This window comes from Esox lucius, chromosome 12, assembly GCF_011004845.1.
Source record: "Esox lucius isolate fEsoLuc1 chromosome 12, fEsoLuc1.pri, whole genome shotgun sequence".
Lineage (NCBI taxonomy): Eukaryota > Metazoa > Chordata > Actinopteri > Esociformes > Esocidae > Esox > Esox lucius.
Window position 1 is genome coordinate 32,734,483 of NC_047580.1, and position 18,964 is coordinate 32,753,446.

Below are 18,964 nucleotides of genomic sequence, written 5' to 3' on the forward strand. Positions count from 1 at the left end.
ACCCTAAGGATATATGGGCAGAAGTATAGACCTGAGTGACTTTGACAGGGCCACATTGGCTAAATGACTGGGTCAGAACATCTCTGAAACGGCAAGGCTTGTGGGGTGCTCCCAATTAGCAGTAGTGAGTACCTACCGACAGTGGTCCGAGGAGGGACAAACCACACACCGGTGACAGGGTGTCAGGCACCAAGGCTCATCGCTGTGCAAGACCACGCACGTGTGCGCCGTACACCTGGGGAAGTGATGGCACCAGAATGCACTGTGGGAAGACGACAAGGCCGGTGGAGGGAGGGTGACGCTCCGGGCGAAGTTCTGCTGGGAAACCCTGGGTCCGGGCATTCATGTGGACACCAGGTACACCCCTCTAAAGCAATGGTATTCCCTGATGGCAGTGGCCACAGTCAGGAATTGCTCGGGAATGGTTTGAGGAACATGACCAAGAGTTCAAGGTTTTGCCCTGGCTTGAAATTCTCCAGATGTGCAGGACCAACAGGTCCCATCCACGGCGGCTCCACCTCACACCTTACAGCACTTGTAGAGTCCATGTCACCTTCAGGGGTCTTGTAGAATCCATGTCTTTGAAGGTTGGTGCTGTTTTGGTGGCACGCGGAGGACCAACAGCAATTTGGCAGGTAATGTTATAGCAGTGTGTATATTAGCATACACATACACTGATATACACATCATTGTATATATATGTGTGTGTGTGTGTGTGTGTGCTTACACACTCCCTGTAAGCGTTCATGTAAATATTTCTGATGCTATTATTATTTGTTTTTATATTGAAGGAATGTGAAGTACATATTTGCATTGTCTAGCAGGAATGGGAAGTACATATTTTTATTGTGTATACATGGTACACTCTGGTTAAAACAATGTGAACTTCAACACACATTCCGGAGTGAATGAAATACAACAGACCACGCCCTCCCACAGGTGTGTTGCTGTACGTTTTCTTGACATCTGTCTGTCCCTATATTACAACCGGTCTGCTGTAAGATCACAATTAGTTTGAAGAACCAGACGGAGTCATGATGAAGTGGGCTCTTTTGCTGTGCGCCCTAGTGGTTCTTTCTGAGTGTTGTATCAGGTCAGTACCAGAACACCGGTTCTTTCATTACTTCTATTTTTGTCTCAAGTCATTTGATTTAACCAGGTAAGTATTAGGCAACCTGTGTGATCTACTAAATGTAAACTTGAATAACTACAGCTCCTATAAGTTACTTTGGAGGTGACTAAAATTATTTAAATACAGATTTCAGAAAATAAGGACATTTAAAACTACTTGAATTAATATTCCAGAAAACAACTACTTTGTAGAAGTATTTTAATACAGATATCAGAAGGGACTACTAAAAAAGATTACGGGAATACAAAATATACAAATGTAATACTTTTAAATCTACTTTAATACAGAGCTCAGAAAGTAATTGAATTAAGATCTAAAGTAATACTACTTTAGTGAACTATACTTGAATACAGATCTCAGAAAGAGGAAACCAGAAAATTCCTTCATATACAGATCTCAGAAAGTAATGCGTCACCTAACTGACTGTGTGCAGGTGCATTCCATTATCTTCCTGAGTCTGTGCCATCAGTCTTATGTTCAAATTTCTGCCAGGGGAGGGTAAGGCCAGCTCAATTGACTCAAAAGTCAAAACTTTTCTTTCAACTTTTTTGGAAAGGAAATAAAAAGGGGCAGTGGTCTCTTAATATTTTCTGGAGCAATACATTTTATGACTGCAACTGTGATAATTGTGCTTTAATGTACTTTAATGAAGCACCTGGGCTATTGTTGTAGTATGCACTGTGTCTCCCAGCTCAGCTCAGACTGGAACTCCTCATGGTGGCTTCCCTGACCACAGCCTTTCTTGCCTGGACACAACATTTCTGAGGATGGCCAGTTCTACACAGATTAACAGCTGTGCATACTGCCTCCGTTTCTTAGTATGGGACTTTACTGTGCTCTGGGGGATATTTAATCCCTTGGATGTGTCCTTACACATTCACCCAAATGTAAAGAACCTTGTTCTTTTGAAGGACCTTATTGGTTTGCTTTAGATGTTCCTTTGTCTTCATTATTAGTTATTATAGGAAGTGTACAAACCAACTAGGGCACTCCCAGAGACAAGTGTACCTGAAATTGTGTAGGACACATTAATTGCAAGCAGATGGACTTCATTCAAGTTTCTGACTTCTAAAGTAAAGACAGTTTGTAGCACCATGGCTCATTCTAGTGTGTAAAATCAAGGAAGGTGAATAATTCTGCTAACATTTATGTTCTTACTGTAATTAACATTTTATTTTTCAATTTAGGGACATTAAGGGCTTTTTTAAAAAATGGTGTTGCAATTAAAGCTATATAAGGATGGGACATATGTTTTAGGTCCTCCATCCTCAAAACGTTTTAATGTTAGTTAAGGAGAGAACCGTCTTCAAAAGTCCATTGTTTTCTGCACTGGCCTGACTAAATTACAATGTTCAAATCAATCAAACAACAAATGGGTATTTACGGGCATTTTCCAATAGTGAAAGCAACAGATTAATCTTTTAAATAAAGACACTGCGTATGTTCATATGGTGATATGGGAGATTTGAATAAATCCCAATCTGAATGTGATTTGTTTTCTCCAGGATCCCTCTGATTAGGGGAAAGACTGCCAGAGAGACCCTAATGGACAAGGGTATATGGGAGGAGACCAGACAGAAGTACCCCTTTAAACCCATGGCCAAGTTCCTCCAGACAGGGGATGTGGCTGTTACCAACGACGCTAATGTAATAGAGAGATGTAATAGAGAGATGTAATAGAGAGTCTAAAGACTGATTGTGTTGGATTTTGTGAGTGAGTAGTTTGAACCCTTGGGCTACACATAAACAAGATTTGCTAAAAAAAAATTAGACAGTTAGATGGAAGGAAAGATCCAGACGATGTGTTATAACACAACAGGGGATATTTTGACAAGAGACCAAGAGGGGATGTTGGCAGGGCCGGAGGCAGGCAGTTTGGAAGTGGTGGGGCTTGAGGCAGTGGTGTAAAGTGGTAAACTCAGACTCAGCCTTGTCCCCAAAACTCTACAACCTGGATCTGGTGAGGGTGAGGTGGTCGGCTGTACCGGAATGCGGTGATCCAGCTGGTTGGTGGAAAGTTAGGCCCTCCCTAACTTTGTCCTTTGACAGTTAGGGAGGGCCAAGGAGGTGATGGACCTCCAGGCCATGGCCAGCTTGCTTCCAGGCACAGAGCTCTGGTATGAACCAGGGGGGGGAGGTGGTGAATTAAACAAGCTTGGTTATTAGTCATGAGTCTTGACACTGATGTATCTACATAGTATGCCTTTTCCTGTATTTAGTGATCTAAAATGTATACCTGTGTGACCCTAACAGCAGATCTCTCCTCTGTCCCCCTGTAGTTGGCCTACTACGCCGTGATCTCCATTGGAACTCCTCCCCAGTTCTTCAAAGTCATCATTGATACGGGCTCCTCCAACCTGTGGGTGCCCTCTGTGAACTGCTCCAGCACAGCCTGCCGTGAGTATACGCCAGTGGTTGAGCAGTTTGGCTAGCCTTAACTATTTTAAGGCCTTACGAGAGATTTGGTTGGGTGGCTGCCAATGTGCCTCAAAATCTTTTATTGGACCTCAGTAGAAAGAAACAATTTATTTCTCTCTTTCTGCAATTTCACCAAATGTGTTCATCTACTGTCACATCTAAAGTCACTAGAATCCTGGATAAAGATGAACAAAGGATGCTGAGCTGCGTATGTTGCTATTTTTCTAACATAGAATATGTATACAGAGATTGGAAAATACATTGGAAAAGATCTTAGCCTATTCCTTCATACAGAACCTATAACTGATGCTTTTAGTGGGACTCAAGGCTCATAGACTAAGCTGGCCATTGCACATTTTGTTTTACTATTGTTAAGAAGAAGTCCTTTGTAGATCTCTACATGTACTTGGGTCTTGCACAGAAGTAGTCTGTATCTGATTACTGTTCCAGCCAGGCCTGTAATGAGTATATACACTCACCTAAAGGATTATTAGGAACACCTGTTTAATTTCTCATTAATGCAATTATCTAATCAACCAATCACATGGCAGTTGCTTCAATGCATTTAGGGGTGTGGTCCTGGTCAAGACAATCTCCTGAACTCCAAACTGAATGTCAGAATGGGAAAGAAATGTGATTTAAGCAATTTTGAGCGTGGCATGGTTGTTGGTGCCAGACGAGTATTTCACAATCTGCTCAGTTACTGGGATTTTCAAGCACAACCATTTCTAGGGTTTACAAAGAAAGGTGTGAAAAGGGAAAAACATCCAGTATGAGGCAGTCATGTGGGCGAAAATGCCTTGTTGATGCTAGAGGTCAGAGGAGAATGGGCCGACTGATTCAAGCTGATAGAAGAGCAACTTTGACTGAAATAACCACTCGTTACAACCGAGGTATGCAGCAAAGCATTTGTGAAGACACAACACGCACAACCTTGAGGCGGATGGGCTACAACAGCAAAAGACCCCACCGGGTACCACTCATCTCCACCACAAATAGGAAAAAGAGGCTACAATTTGCACAAGCTCACCAAAATTGGACAGTTGAAGACTGGAAGAATGTTGCTTGGTCTGATAAGTCTCGAATTCTGTTGAGACATTCAGATGGTAGAGTCAGAATTTGGCGTAAACAGAATGAGAACATGGATCCATCATGCCTTGTTACCACTGTGGAGGCTGGTGGTGGTGGTGTAATGGTGTAGGGGATGTTTTCTTGGCACACTTTAGGCCCCTTAGTGCCAATTGGGCATCGTTTAAATGCCACAGCCTACCTGAGCATTGTTTCTGACCATGTCCATCCATTTATGACCACCATGTACCCATCCTCTGATGGCTACTTCCAGCAGAATAATGCACCATGTCACAAAGCTCGAATCATTTCAAATTGGTTTCTTGAACATGACAATGAGTTCACTGTACTGAAATGGCCCCCACAATCACCAGATCTCAACCCAATAGAGCATCTTTGGGATGTGGTGGAACGGGAGCTTCGTGCCCTGGATGTGCATCCCACAAATCTCCATCAACTGCAAGATGCTATCCTATCAATATGGGCCAACATTTCTAAAGAATGCTTTCAGCACCTTGTTGAATCAATGCCACGTAGAATTAAGGCAGTTCTGAAGGCGAAAGTGGGTCAAACACAGTATAAGTATGGTGTTCCTAATAATCCTTTAGGTGAGTGTAGTAGGCATCTGATTTAGACTTATATCTATATATAGGTCTGGGGCTGTATTCACAAACCATTTTATCTTACCACTAGGAGGACTCCTGAACAACACCTAGCTAAGAGTTTCCTCTTAAAACCTATTCACAAAGCTGCTAAGACAGGGGTTGACCCCGTTGCTATGGATGATATGTTCCACGAACAAGCTTACATACTAAGTCCACAGTGATTGGCTGATAGGGGAGGGGTCTCTGTCAGTGAATTCATCATAGCAATACTGTAGAACGATGTGTCATGTTGCCATTTTGAAATAAAGTTGTAGTACAATAAAAATGTAGGCTAAATGTCACTGATTAAACATGAAACCAAGAATGACATACTGACTAGTCAAGATATGTTCAGCTAATTGTCAACCTCTTACATGTCTGACAGCTAGTAAAGAAATGCATCTTTTGATTGTGCAATAATTAGTGAAACTATGTGTCCCATCTATCGCACCAACTACACCAGTTGGTCCAGCTGTGGCCATGAAGTCGGCTTTGTACTTTGTGGTTGGCAAATCAGGAAACCGAAAGATTTATCAGATGATATGGTGTCTGGAGAGGACTTTTATTGTTTGATGTAATATTAAAATGACAGATGATTGAGATACAGCCTACGTAGTTCGTCTGCGCTGCATAGCTGCATTTTCCATGTGGCCATTTAGTGTTGAGTTGCTCTAACCTTTTGGGATTTTTTGTGACTCTGTCTTAGTGATTTAGGAGTCCTCTTGACCACTCCTAACTTTTCCCAGATTTAGGAGCTGGTTTTAGCACTGAAACACTTTGTGAAATACTCTTAAAGGTTTCGGAGTACTAAAATCAGGACTGACACATCCATTTTCTTTAAGAGTTACTCCTAAATCAGCAAGTTAGGAGCTACTTTTAGCTTTAAGATGTTTTGTGAATACAGCCCATGATTCCTATTTATAAGTATACCTGTATAACAAACGATGTCTGAGTAGGCTCTTGCTACAGAGTTGCATCACTAGTTATATTGAGTACCTAGCCTGTAACTGGAAGACTGAGCCTAGGTTCTTTGGGCAGAGCATTACAATGAATGCTTGAATGATTGCATGAATCAGTGAACAAATGAATGGGTCGATGTTTAGTCATGCAGTGACGCAGTGATCCCTCAGTCTGCAGTTAACATGATCATGTGTTTAATAGAGAACCACACCAGATTCAACCCTGCCAAGTCCAGCACCTTCACATGGGCCAACACGTCGGTTTTTGTTCAGTATGGAACTGGCAACTTTTCTGGACTGCTGGCCTATGACAATGTAACGGTATGTAAGAGTGTCTAGCTCCCCATTTAAACGTCTATTTAATACTCCGTTATAGTGTTGTATAGGGATTCATGGATTAGACAACACTTCGAGGATACTGATAGTGGATATAAATGATGCAATCATGACAAAATGCAGTGCCAATGTTCTATCATATCTGTGCCTTTGTACCCTAGAATGAATTAAATAATGTGATGTAAAATATTTTTTCTAGATATTTTAGTTACCAAATAAAGCTGATAATGAATGGATATCAATAAACTAAATGATAAATACACATTCCCTTTCTTTAACTGTACATTACACAATTCCTTAGAGGGTTAAAACATTTAAAAAAATAACTCACAATAACCTGGTTGCATTAGTGTGCACACCCTCTTATAACTGGGGATGTGGCTGTGTTCAGAATTAACCAATCACATTCAAACTAATGGTAAATAGAAGTCCTGGCATTTTAACAGGGGTGTGTAGACTATTATATCCACTGTATATAGACACAGCAGGTATACAGTAGAAAGTCACCATCCCACTTTCAAAATGTTGCCTTACATATTAAAAAACATATAAAATCAGACTATTTACGGCTTCATTTAGACACAGTAAACTAAAATATCCTTTTGAAAATACAATTACATTTAAAACAGTAAAAAATACCCTAACTGGATAAGTGACCCCCCCCCCCCCCCCCCCACCCACCCCAAATTGTTTTATATGTTACATTATGATTATTTTTTTATCTGCTGTGCATAATGCTGGTAGTACCACAACACAGACAACACAGTGGGCAATTTATTGTTTTATGATAGATCTGTTTGAACACTGTTTTGAGCGGTCCAATACAAAGCAGGTCAGAAGAGTAAAGCTGGAATGACGGACGTTTATCCCGCTCTGGTATGACTCTGTCAGGGGCTCCGGGGACCCTCGGCCCAGCATGTTCTATTCTTCAACACTTTCTTTTGAGACTGCTTGGATTCTTACATCCCTTAAAAACCCTGCATAATCACAAAATTATGAGAGCGTCAGCACTGGTAGGAACCCAAAGGCAGACTGGACGAGGTGCAACAAAACAAGTTTATTGTGTGTGGGGAAGATTGAGGATGGAGAGGGGTTGATTCGAGGGCAGGAGCTGGTGCAGAGTAGATGTGGGCAAGCAGGGGGGTCGATACATGAGCTGGCGGCAGAGGTATAGGCAGGGAGTAGGCGGAGTAGTTGTGGACAGGCAGGAGGTCTATACACGAGCTGGCGGCAGAGGTACAGACAGGGAGTAGGTGGATTAGGTGGAGTAGTCGTAGACAGGCAGGAGGTCGATACACGAGCTGGTGATGGTCGTCTGGTGGAATCCTGTAGTCACAGGAAAACAAGATAAGCACAGACAAAACAACAGAGTGTATAACCGGATATCGTTCGGCTTGGGCAACGTAGCACGTACAAATGTGGATCAATGATCCGGCAGGGACGGGTCGTCATGGCTCCTCAGAAATACAGCCGGTGATGAGTCAAGTGGGAACAGGTGCGTAATAGGTGATTGGGAACAGCTGGTGCCGGCTCTACTCCAAGGAGTGACGCCACGCCCCCTAAATCGTTGCCCCGACAACCAGGAGAAACCAAAACAAGGCACCTCAAGGGAGGGAGGATAAGACAGAGGGGTGTTTGTTAGATTAGGTTTTGAACAGTATATAATTGAGCAAAATGGAGGGACAGTTTATTTCCTGTATGTCTGGATTGTGGCGCAACACAGCTCTGCTTACATAGTGTAGTTGGATAGCGAAATAACAAGTGCTTGCTAAAAAGCATGGCGTCATTTTCACATGCATTTTAGGCACTTTAAGATGGTTGTGAAAAGTGCTACAGAAATGTCATTATTAATCTAGTGTAATTATTTTTATGCTGCCCAGTAACTGATGTCCACTGTGATGTGTTTTCAGGTGGGAAGCATTTCTGTGAGCCATCAGATTTTTGGACTCAGTCAGACAGAGGCTGACTTCTTCGCCTCTGTGGTTACTGACGGCATCATGGGACTGGCTTTCCCCAGCATTTCGGCGTCTAATGCCACACCTGTCTTTGACAACATGATCACCCAGGGCCTGGTGAACCAGAGTCTCTTCTCCATCTACCTGAGCAGGTAACCAAGGCTGCGTTCATGTATTTTCTTTCACAAATGTTTGTTTTGACCCAAAAAAAAATCAGGTAAAAAAAATTATATAAACAATAATTAATTGTCAGTAAACAGCATTTCTAACTGCAATAATACAGCTAGAATTTTTTGGATGTTGTTGAGCTTGACTGTTCCAGTGAAAGTAAGTATTGTATATAATATATATTTTAATGTATTTGATGGAGAGGAGACATCCATAATAAAATGTATTGATGGTTAAAGCCCTTTCCAGTAGAAATCTACTCATTCAGCGTTTTTAGACAACCAGATCTTACTCATGATTTTGAATATTGATGTCTTGATTGATGTCTTGTAATAAATAATATCTTATAAATGAAGTCAGATTGGTTTGAACTTAAGGTGGCAAATAAGTTGTGCCAATTCCTGTGAGAGGCACATTGATTTCAGTGTAGTAATCAGAAACCCCTACAATTTAGATTTCTTTAGAGCTGCAACCGATAGCGTTGTGCATTAGGCTGCACTTGGTCACACTCCACCAAAGCAATCTGTAATAGCAAAGGAATGTTTTCGTTCCTCCACATTTTTACCATCAGATAATCATACACCTTTGAAAATTTTTTTTGTTTCTCTTATTTCTGAGCTAGTCTATAGATGGATAGATGGTAAAATTGTGCGATGATTGCATTTTAGAATCATATAACAATCACACTTCTGTTTCCCCAAGATAAATGGAAAATAAATAAGACATAAACCACTAAATGACCAAGCACATTTATTTTGCAACCATGTCGCTCTAAGCACCCCATTACTATCAATAGAACAAAACCGGCGACCCTTGTTGAGAAAGAGAAACAACTACTTCAAGGTCTCAGAGTGAGTGACATGACCAATTATAATGCTTCCAGCACCAACTGCAGAGCTGACTAGCCTTTTACACCTGGTACAGCCGTGAGGCCTCTGGGAAGCAGGGTCTGCTCATGTCCCCTAATGTAATCTGAACCCCAGCACTGTGAAACCTAACCTTAACCTTCAACTGAATTATATTTAACATATCATACGTTTATGCAAATTTGTAACATGATGCATTTCAGTAGCGTTCATAATGTTAGCGCATTGTATTGTAACCTAACATAACAAAACATGCTAAAACGAAATCGGATGTCACTGATTAACATGTAAGATGTTACGTAATCAACCGCTGAGAACCAGCTGGCCTCCCGCACCTTTGAGTCATGCTGGGTTTTTTAGCAAACGCAAGCCAAATTGTTTACACATGAATGTGTCCAATAGTCTAAGGCCCTATTCGCTTCATAGCATTGACTTTATTCATGAATCGACTACAAGAGAAGTACATCTAAATTTGAATCTTTCTATAGTGCAAGACTTGATGAAATAAGCCCTAGCCTACTGCTGTTTAGTTTGTTTGAAATATGTTTTATGTAATCGGGCAATATTATTTATTTAGACTATTTGGGGCATTTATAGATAACTCATGTGTGTTAATTCATTGTGTAATTCACACAAACATAACCCTCATTGTGCACAGCGCATATGCCACTTCCATGGATATAAAAGACCATTACATGTACAGTAAATTGAGGCTGTATACCTAATTTTATGCTTAATGTTTATATATAGAGCTAGTTTCCGTGTCCGGGGATCGGGTTGTCTAGGCCCCCGCCTTCGACTGCCGCCCGATCCTCTCTGCACCGGCCCCTTATGGTCCCTCCTGTGGGTGGTGAGCCCACGGGAGGGCAGCCCCATGTCGCTCGTTCGGGCTGGGCCCGGGGACCACACGATTTCGTCTCTGCTCTTTGCGGATGATGTTGTCGTGTTGGCCCCTTCAAGCCAGGACCTTCAGCATGCACTTGGACGGTTTGCAGCCGAGTGTGAAGCGGTGGGGATGAAAATCAGTACCTCCAAATCCGAGGCCATGGTCCTCAGTCGGAAAAGGGTGGCTTGCCCACTTCAGGTTGGTGGAGAGTGCCTGCCTCAAGTGGAGGAGTTTAAGTATCTAGGGGTCCTGTTCACGAGTGAGGGAAGGATGGAACGGGAGATTGACAGACGGATCGGTGCAGCTTCTGCAGTAATGCGGTCGATGTATCGGTCTGTCGTGGTGAAGAAAGAGCTGAGCCGCAAGGCGAAGCTCTCGATTTACCGGTCAATCTACGTTCCTACTCTCACCTATGGTCATGAGCTTTGGGTCATGACCGAAAGGACAAGATCCCGGATACAGGCGGCCGAAATGAGCTTTCTCCGCAGGGTGGCTGGGCGATCCCTTAGAGATAGGGTGAGAAGCTCGGTCACCCGGGAGGAGCTCAGAGTAGAGCCGCTGCTCCTCCACATCGAGAGGGGTCAGCTGAGGTGGCTTGGGCATCTGTTTCGGATGCCTCCGGAACGCCTTCCTGGGAAGGTGTTCCGGTCCCGTCCCACCGGGAAGAGACCCCGGGGAAGACCTAGGACACGCTGGAGGGACTATGTCTCCCGGCTGGCCTGGGAACGCCTCGGTGTCCCCCCGGAAGAGCTGGAGGAAGTGTCTGGGGAGAGGGAAGTCTGGGCATCCCTGCTTAGACTGCTGCCCCCGCGACCCGGCCCCGGATAAGCGGAAGATGATGCTATGTTTATATATACTTAGATGCTGCCAACTACTGGTCATAGAGATTTGTTAAATAGTCATGGAAAAGTTGTGTGTGTAAATGTACACATTTTGCATTACTGACCCTTGACCCTTCCTCCAATAGAAATCCAACTGGCAGTGTGTTGACCTTTGGTGGTATTGACTCTAGCTACTACACTGGACAGATCACCTGGATCCCCCTGTCCGCTCAGACCTACTGGCAGGTCAGCATGGCCAGGTAAACCACAGATGCCGTATTATATTTGACATGTCTTGTTGCTTCAGGATTCTTTTTCAGCCCAGTTAAACTGGATCAAATTAAGATTCAGCATCTGAAGTGCACACTTTATTGATTTGCTTTGGCCAGGCCCCAGATCGTTTTTTTTTTTTTTTAATGGATGTACTGTCACAGTCTTGTAGGGAGTGGAGACAGCCATATATATAGGCATGAAAATCAGTGAGAATGGGATACAGGTGTGGGCGACAATATGGGGGCAGTCCGAGGTGAATGTGATTAGCCGGATCAGTGGTGCCTAAAGGCTGGTGACGTAGACCTCCGGAATAGCGGTGCCTCGAAGGCTGGTGACGTAGACCTACGGATCAGTGGTGCCTAAAGGCTGGTGACGTACACCTCCGGAACAGTGGTGCCTCGAAGGCTGGTGACGTAGACCTCCGGATCAGTGGTGCCTCGAAGGCTGGTGACGTAGACCTCCGGAACAGTGGTGCCTCGAAGACTGGTGATGTAGACCTCCGGATCAGTGGTGCCTCAAAGGCTGGTGACGTAGACCTCCGGATCAGTGGTGCCTCGAAGGCTGGTGACGTAGACCTCCGGAACAGTGGTGCCTCGAAGGCTGGTGACGTAGACCTCCGGAACAGTGGTGCCTCGAAGGCTGGTGACGTAGACCTCCAGATCAGTGGTGCCTCGAAGGCTGGTGACGTAGACCTCCAGATCAGTGGTGCCTCGAAGGCTGGTGACGTAGACCTCCGGAGCTTTTGCAACGGGGGAGCACCTGGGCCGGAGGGATTTGTGACATGTACAGTCAACTCAGTCAGCATTGGCATCCTTCATGAAATGGAGCAAAAGCGATTGCAAAAAATAATCAATACAAACAGTAAGTCATATTTTGGCCTCAAACATAAGTGGGAGCCGTATGTATTATACCTGTTCCTGAATCCCTGGGGATTAAACATGAGGTTGCACACTTGTAAAATCCCTTAGTCATCTATCACTATGGGTAAAACCAAAGAGCTTTCAACTGAAAGGAAACAGGTGGGTATTGACGTACACAGATCAGATAAAGGTTATGAAAAATACATAGACCATTGAGAATACCACTATGCACAGTCAGGAGGATAAACAGTGGCAAAAAGTTGCACATTTGTCAAGAGGAGGATGCTTGTAAATATTGCCTCAACAAACAAAACGGCCGTGAGGGAGGCAAAGAAGAATCCAAGGATCACAATTTCAGAACTGGACAGTCTAGTGGAATCTTGTGCCTGAGCTTGTTCCAAGCATTATTGGTAGTTGAATTGGAATTGTTTGTTGTGGTCAGATAGAGCAAGCATACAAGCCAAGTACCTGATACCCACAGTAGAATATGTTGGGGCATCATTGATTCTTTGGGGCTGTTTAATACTAGTGGTCCAGGGGCTGTTGTTCCACTAAGTACGGGGATATTTCTGGGAATAATCGGCACCAGAGCAACATCATTAATGTGCATATATTGCTATTTTCATAATAAAAACTGCAGTAAGATTGCGTGCTAATCTCAAGGCTTCAGTATGAAGGTCAAGAGTGAAGAACAACACTTGTGTGTGGTAAACATTGTCTGTGATTGGCCAACAAAGTATGTCTCTCTAGTATCAGTGAGATGGATTGGCAATTCATTGTTATGCTGGGGCGAGACCTTCCAAAAATGTAGTAACTTCAACATAATTTTACGTTGCCTCACCTTTATGGAAAAGAACCAATGTAATGTCATTTGACATAGTCAAGAAGTCAGGAATCCTATGGGAAAAAACGCAAGCTTCTAGCACATACAGTTCAGAGCAGTTTTTTATATAATAAAAATTACGTTTATCGCTAACTACATTTTTAAGAATTTAACTGATTAACGATCATTGGTGTTAACTTTTTGGCAAAAGGACTAACGGTTAAGAAAGAAAACTTTTTTTTAAATTGTGCCCATCTATGGATACAGCCATCATTATGGTCAGCCATTTTTCAATACAGTCTAAACAATCTTCTTACATCCCTAGGTTGTGGAGTTTTTATATAAATGCAATGTTTGACAGTCAAACGCTTTAGCCAAATCAGTTAAAAAGTCATTCAATATGTCTTTTTTGTCTTAAGCTGATGTGTAGTTTTTGTAGCCTTAGAGATTTGGTGATGTCCCCATGGCTCTGAAGCCTGGCAGAACCTTAGACAGAAAAAAATGAAACCAGATGGCTGTTTGACTGTTTGTTGACCAGGCATCAAAACACTTTAGACGGACATGGCAAGATTCAGAAATGCCTCAAGAAACAATGACAGCAGCTTCCCAATCCTGTGGGATGACAGCTGATCATAATTAGAGATTTAAGAGGCAGATTATATGGGCTTCGATATTTGAAACAGACAACCTCAAAAATGATGTTCCGTATCATCCAGGCCAGCAGATGTGTGGGTCCAGTTAAAGCAACTCTTTCCACACCACATTTACCAGTGTTGGCCGAAATGAAGTAAGCTGGAGAGGTCTTAATGCATGTCCAGCCTTGACAAAAGGGGCTGTTGAAGGTCTCAATCTTCATCAGTAGACATTAGATTATATAGACGTGCTCAAATTTGTTGGTACCCCTCCACAAAAAATTAAGAATACACAATATTCCCTGAAATAACATGAAACTGACAAAATTGGCATCCACCATTGTTTATTACATATTTAATAGAAATCAGACTTTGCTTTTTTACATTTTTTATTCAACATAATATTGTAAATAAGAAAACAAATGAAAATGGCATGGACAAAAATGATGGGAGCGTTAAACTAATATTCTGTTGCACCACCTTTAGAGGCAATCACTGCAATCAAACGTTTTCTGTAGCTCTCAATGAGACTTCTGCACCTGTTAACAGGTAGTTTGGTCCACTCCTCCTGAGCAAACTGCTCCAGCTGTCTCAGGTTTGATGGGTGCCTTCTCCAGACTGCAAGTTTCAGCTCGTTCCATAGATGTTCGATAGGTTTCAGATCAGGACTCATGGAAAGCCACTTCAGAATAGTCAAATGTTTTGTTCTTATCCATTCTTGGGTGCTTTTAGGTGTGTGTTTTGGTCATTATCCTATTGGAGGACCCATGACCTGCGACTGAGACCGAGCTTTCTGATACTGGGCAGTACGTTTCGCTCCAGAATGCCTTTATAGTCTTGAGATTTCATTGTGCCCTGCACAAGTCCTCCTGGGTCTTCTTCCATGGAGCCCACTTTCGCTCAAAAAGCAACGGATGGTGTGATCAGAAACTGATGTACCTTCACCTTGGAGTTCAGCTTGCATCTCTTTGGCAGTTATCCTTGGTTCTTTTTCTACCATTCGCACTATCCTTCTGTTCAATCTGATTTTCCTCTTGCGGCCGTGCCCAGGGAGGTTGGTTACAGTCCAATGGACCTTAAACTTCTTAATATTTGCAACTGTTGTCACAGAGACATCAAACTGCTTGGAGATGGTCTTGTATGTGTCCTAATTAAATAAACAAATTAGTTTGATATATAACTATGATCCAGTTATTTATCTTTTCTAAGGGGTACCAACAAATGTGTCCAGGCCATTTTAGAATATCTTTGTAGAATAAGCAATAATTCATCTCTTTTCACAGCTTCTTTGCTTTATTCGATGACATACCAAAGGCATGCAAGTATACATGATAAAATAGCTTTCAATTTCATCACTTTTTAGGAGGAATTAAGCATTATTTCAATGAGCTGTAGGGGTACCAACACATTTTACCAACACATTTTGAGCACATCTGTAAGTATGTGATGTGCCCTTTTTTAAATGTATTTTCCATGCGTCCCTTCAAAACATGTCCCATTCTACACATTTCAATACTCAAAGTTGTTGTCATTACAGTGTTAGAGTGAAAGGCAAAGTTGCGGCTTGTACTGGTGGCTGCCAGGCGATCGTGGATTCTGGAACCTCTCTGATTATCGGGCCAGACAGTGACATCAACAATATAAACAACTTGATTGGAGCCACAACAGACCAGAATGGAGATGTGAGTAGACATGCATTTGTTTTTTATCCTTGTGGGGACCAAATAAAAATATTCCCTTATCTCCAAACATTACAGTTATCCTAATTCTTACCTTAAACTAACTCAAACCTTAACCTAACCCTGATCTTAACATCAACTGGGGAACCTGAAATGTTCTAGATAAAATGAAGTATCCACAGACTAATCAGAGGACCAGGACATTTTGCATCAGTAGCAAAGTCATGTAAAAGACAATACGACTGATATAGAAAGACAAGCTATCAAATTTACAATAAGCTACACATATTAAAACCAGCAGAGACAGGGGCAAAGTGTTATTTTTGACAACTATCAATACGTACAGTACTGTGCAAAAGTCTAAGGGCCATCTGAAAAGTGTGTAAAGCTTTTTGTCTTGGTATTAGAGGTCTATTTGCTTGAAAAACACCATATAACATTAAAATGAAAATAAACGTGAAAATACATAATACAAATGAAGAATAATGTCTTGAGGTAATTGATATCTTGTGAGATGGTTAGAACTAATGTCGTAAAGATGAGGAAGTTGAAAACAGAAAACACAGAGAGGATGGAAGGATCCCATGGAAGGATTATCTCGAGTTTCCCCAGGGGACGCCGGTTGTTTCAGATGCAGTAGTGAATCATATAACATACCGTATGTCACGATTGTGGAAGGACACAGGCACAGAGTCAAAATGGTGGAAGTAATCCATGGTATTAATCAAAAATAGAAACAAAACTATAGCAGCCACCAGTGACATAAGGCGTTCAGTACAAGACAAAACCAAAAGAACCACAACAGATGTGGCCACACACAGAACATAAATAGGGTCCCCAATTGGAGGCAACGATCTACACCTGCCTCCAACTGGGGAGACCAAAAGGATTAGAGGTAGCTAAAAGGCACCACCTTGGCTAGGGGCATAGCCAGGACGTGACACCATAGCGGAATACATATCATATCAACCATCTCTCTGATAGATATCAGAACCCAAATACAGATGATGAAATAGAGTCTGGTGGAGAGATCAGTGATCCTCTATTAGTGATTGCATGTAGCTAGATCTTACAAGCTTGTCCTAACTCAAATCTATCTTAGGGCTAACCTAGCCCTAACACGTAACCTAACCACAAATACCTAAACCAAACCCCAATTCTAACACCAACACCAATTTTTTGTTTTAGCCGAAACCTAACTAGGAAATAGTATTTTTCCTTGTGGGGACCTGCTTAATAAACTTTTACCCCAACTGTCCGATTTTATTATCTTTGTTTTCTGTCTTTGTTTGTTGGGACAGACATGCCTGTTGGGTTCTTTGTTTTGTCACCCCCATCTCCCATTGTTCTCCAGCAGAACAATCACATGGTGTAACTTGTTCCTTTTCTAGACCACTGTGAACTGCAGCAACATCTCCAATCTGCCCGCGGTGACCTTTACCCTCAGTGGAAGCTCCTTCACCCTCCCAGCATCTGCCTACATCTTACAGGTGGAGTCTTTTAAAGTCCAACTGACAATAGCGACAATGTGTTTCAGAGTAAAGTCCGTCATCAGAGCAGCTGTACATCCGAGACTGGACTCATTTAAGAGCCTAAATATCCTCATAACCAAGAACGAACATTTTATTAATAACCTAACCTGAGTTTTTTCACTCTTTGTCCCTCTAGATCTCCAATGTCTGTTTTTCTGGTTTTAGTCCCGGCTCCCCAGACTTTTGGATCCTCGGGGATGTTTTCATCCGACAGTTCTATGTCGTCTTCAACAGACAGAACAACATGATCGGCCTGGCCCAGGCTGTCAACGTCTCGTCAGCTACCAACGCCTCGTCAGCTGTCAATGAGTGTGTTTACACGACTCTCGGCTTTCTCCTCTCTGTCTGCTTCTCATTGGTCTGTGTTTACTCTGGGAGCCCAATTCTGAGCTTTTTAATCTGATTGGAAAAGATCTGATCTTAATGGGGAAAAATACCAATTAATATATGAAACTCCCCACAAAAGTTCAATTACGACCTTCGTCTGCCAATCAATAAAACATGTAAACTCTAGTTAAAAAGAGTTAGTGAAAAGTTTACGACAGTTGAGCTGAGATCATTTCATGAGGAAATGACAAGTTACACATTTCTAGAGAAAAAGAGTAAATGGGTATTTCATTAATCCAGAAATATACAATATAATGAAGCAATTTTCGATTAGATTAGTTTCAACTTTATTGTCATTGAACAGTACAAGAACAGTACAATGAAAAATGTCCCATTTAAAGGCTCAAAACAGTGTTTGTAATTGTACTATTATACCATGTCTGTCCAATAAATCACTGTGTATTTAATGACGATGATTCATTTTAATCATGTATGTCCCTCAGTCTCCATTGGCTCCTTTTGGGCCATTAGATATTTACATACACAGACACGATTTGCTGATAGGATGAATTAACGACCACCCCATCCCCATCTGTGACGTCACAAAGACAACCTTTCCATCCCACTACTTTCATAATTGTCGTCATTTTACAACTTAATTGTCATAAAAAAGTCAGACTGTAGACACTGTGAAAGAAAAATCCCTGGATTATGGAACTCAGCAGTATAGACCCTTCTCAACTCACCATAGTCTGAGAAATAAGTCACTCATCTGACTCCTCATCCCTTTCATCATATCATGCAATGTGCTACACTGCAAACCTCCAATGTGCCTCTGAGACGTCACAGGGGACAAGCAATGAGGTGACACCGTCCACAACATTGCCCACATTGTTATAATCTTTGGCAGCCACCTCCCGATTGGCAGCTGCACCCTGGGTCGATTGTAGGCATAAGCGACATTGATCATTATAACAAGTTATAGACCACCCAAGGCATCTGAGCTGTTTTTATCTGAATTGTCTTTATTAATTATTTAAATCTCTGCCTCTTCTCCCATTGTATTGCTTGTAGGCGATTTAACCTCCAGAGACCCTGTGTCCACAGATAAAGACACTGTTGTAGGCTTCCAACACCAAGTACTTCATTCTGCTTAACTTAAACCTATTGTCCTTATTAGAGGACAGTTGTCTGCGCCATGCTTAGATATTATACTTATCACGTCAACCAATCATAAATAGCTAAGAGAAATTAAAAATGCAAACATTTTTAAAGCTCAGGTCTTAGGAGGTTAAAAACAAGTGGGAGACGTCTTGAGCGTCAATATAAAAGGACTGGCCTAGTCTCTCACTCACAAGCCTACGAATATCACCTTCTGGAGTATATAAAAGCACTTTCCGTAGCCGGAACATCATACTACTCTGATATTATCAATTGTAATAGCAACTCAAAGCTTCTCTTTTCTACAGTAAACCGTTTACTTCTTCCTCCTGACAACTTCCCTTCAGAACCCTCCCCCGACGCGACAACTTCCCTTCAGAACCCTCCCCCGACGCGACAACTTCCCTTCAGAACCCTCCCCCGA

At 42.3% G+C, this 18,964-nt stretch overlaps 1 protein-coding gene across 1 annotated transcript; it reads left to right on the forward strand.

Moving 5' to 3' along the window:
* The first annotated feature begins 976 nt into the window (after positions 1-976).
* Positions 977-17,849, forward strand: LOC105023753 (pepsin A). Its single transcript, XM_010893179.5, has 9 exons — positions 977-1,093; positions 2,638-2,779; positions 3,412-3,529; positions 6,424-6,542; positions 8,468-8,664; positions 11,400-11,513; positions 15,379-15,523; positions 16,912-17,010; positions 17,189-17,849. Exons 1-9 carry the CDS (start codon positions 1,035-1,037, stop codon positions 17,453-17,455), a joined length of 1,260 nt encoding a protein of 419 aa, XP_010891481.3. The 5' UTR covers positions 977-1,034; the 3' UTR covers positions 17,456-17,849.
* The last annotated feature ends 1,115 nt before the right edge of the window (positions 17,850-18,964 follow it).

Excerpts from the sequence above, each read along its gene's own strand:
- LOC105023753 (XM_010893179.5), top strand. The coding sequence starts at position 1,035 with ATGATGAAGTGGGCTCTTTTGCTGTGCGCCCTAGTGGTTCTTTCTGAG. Across the intron at positions 1,094-2,637 it reads CTTTCTGAGTGTTGTATCAG|GATCCCTCTGATTAGGGGAA; the intron begins GTCAGTACCAGA and ends TGTTTTCTCCAG. Across the intron at positions 11,514-15,378 it reads TGGCAGGTCAGCATGGCCAG|TGTTAGAGTGAAAGGCAAAG; the intron begins GTAAACCACAGA and ends TTGTCATTACAG.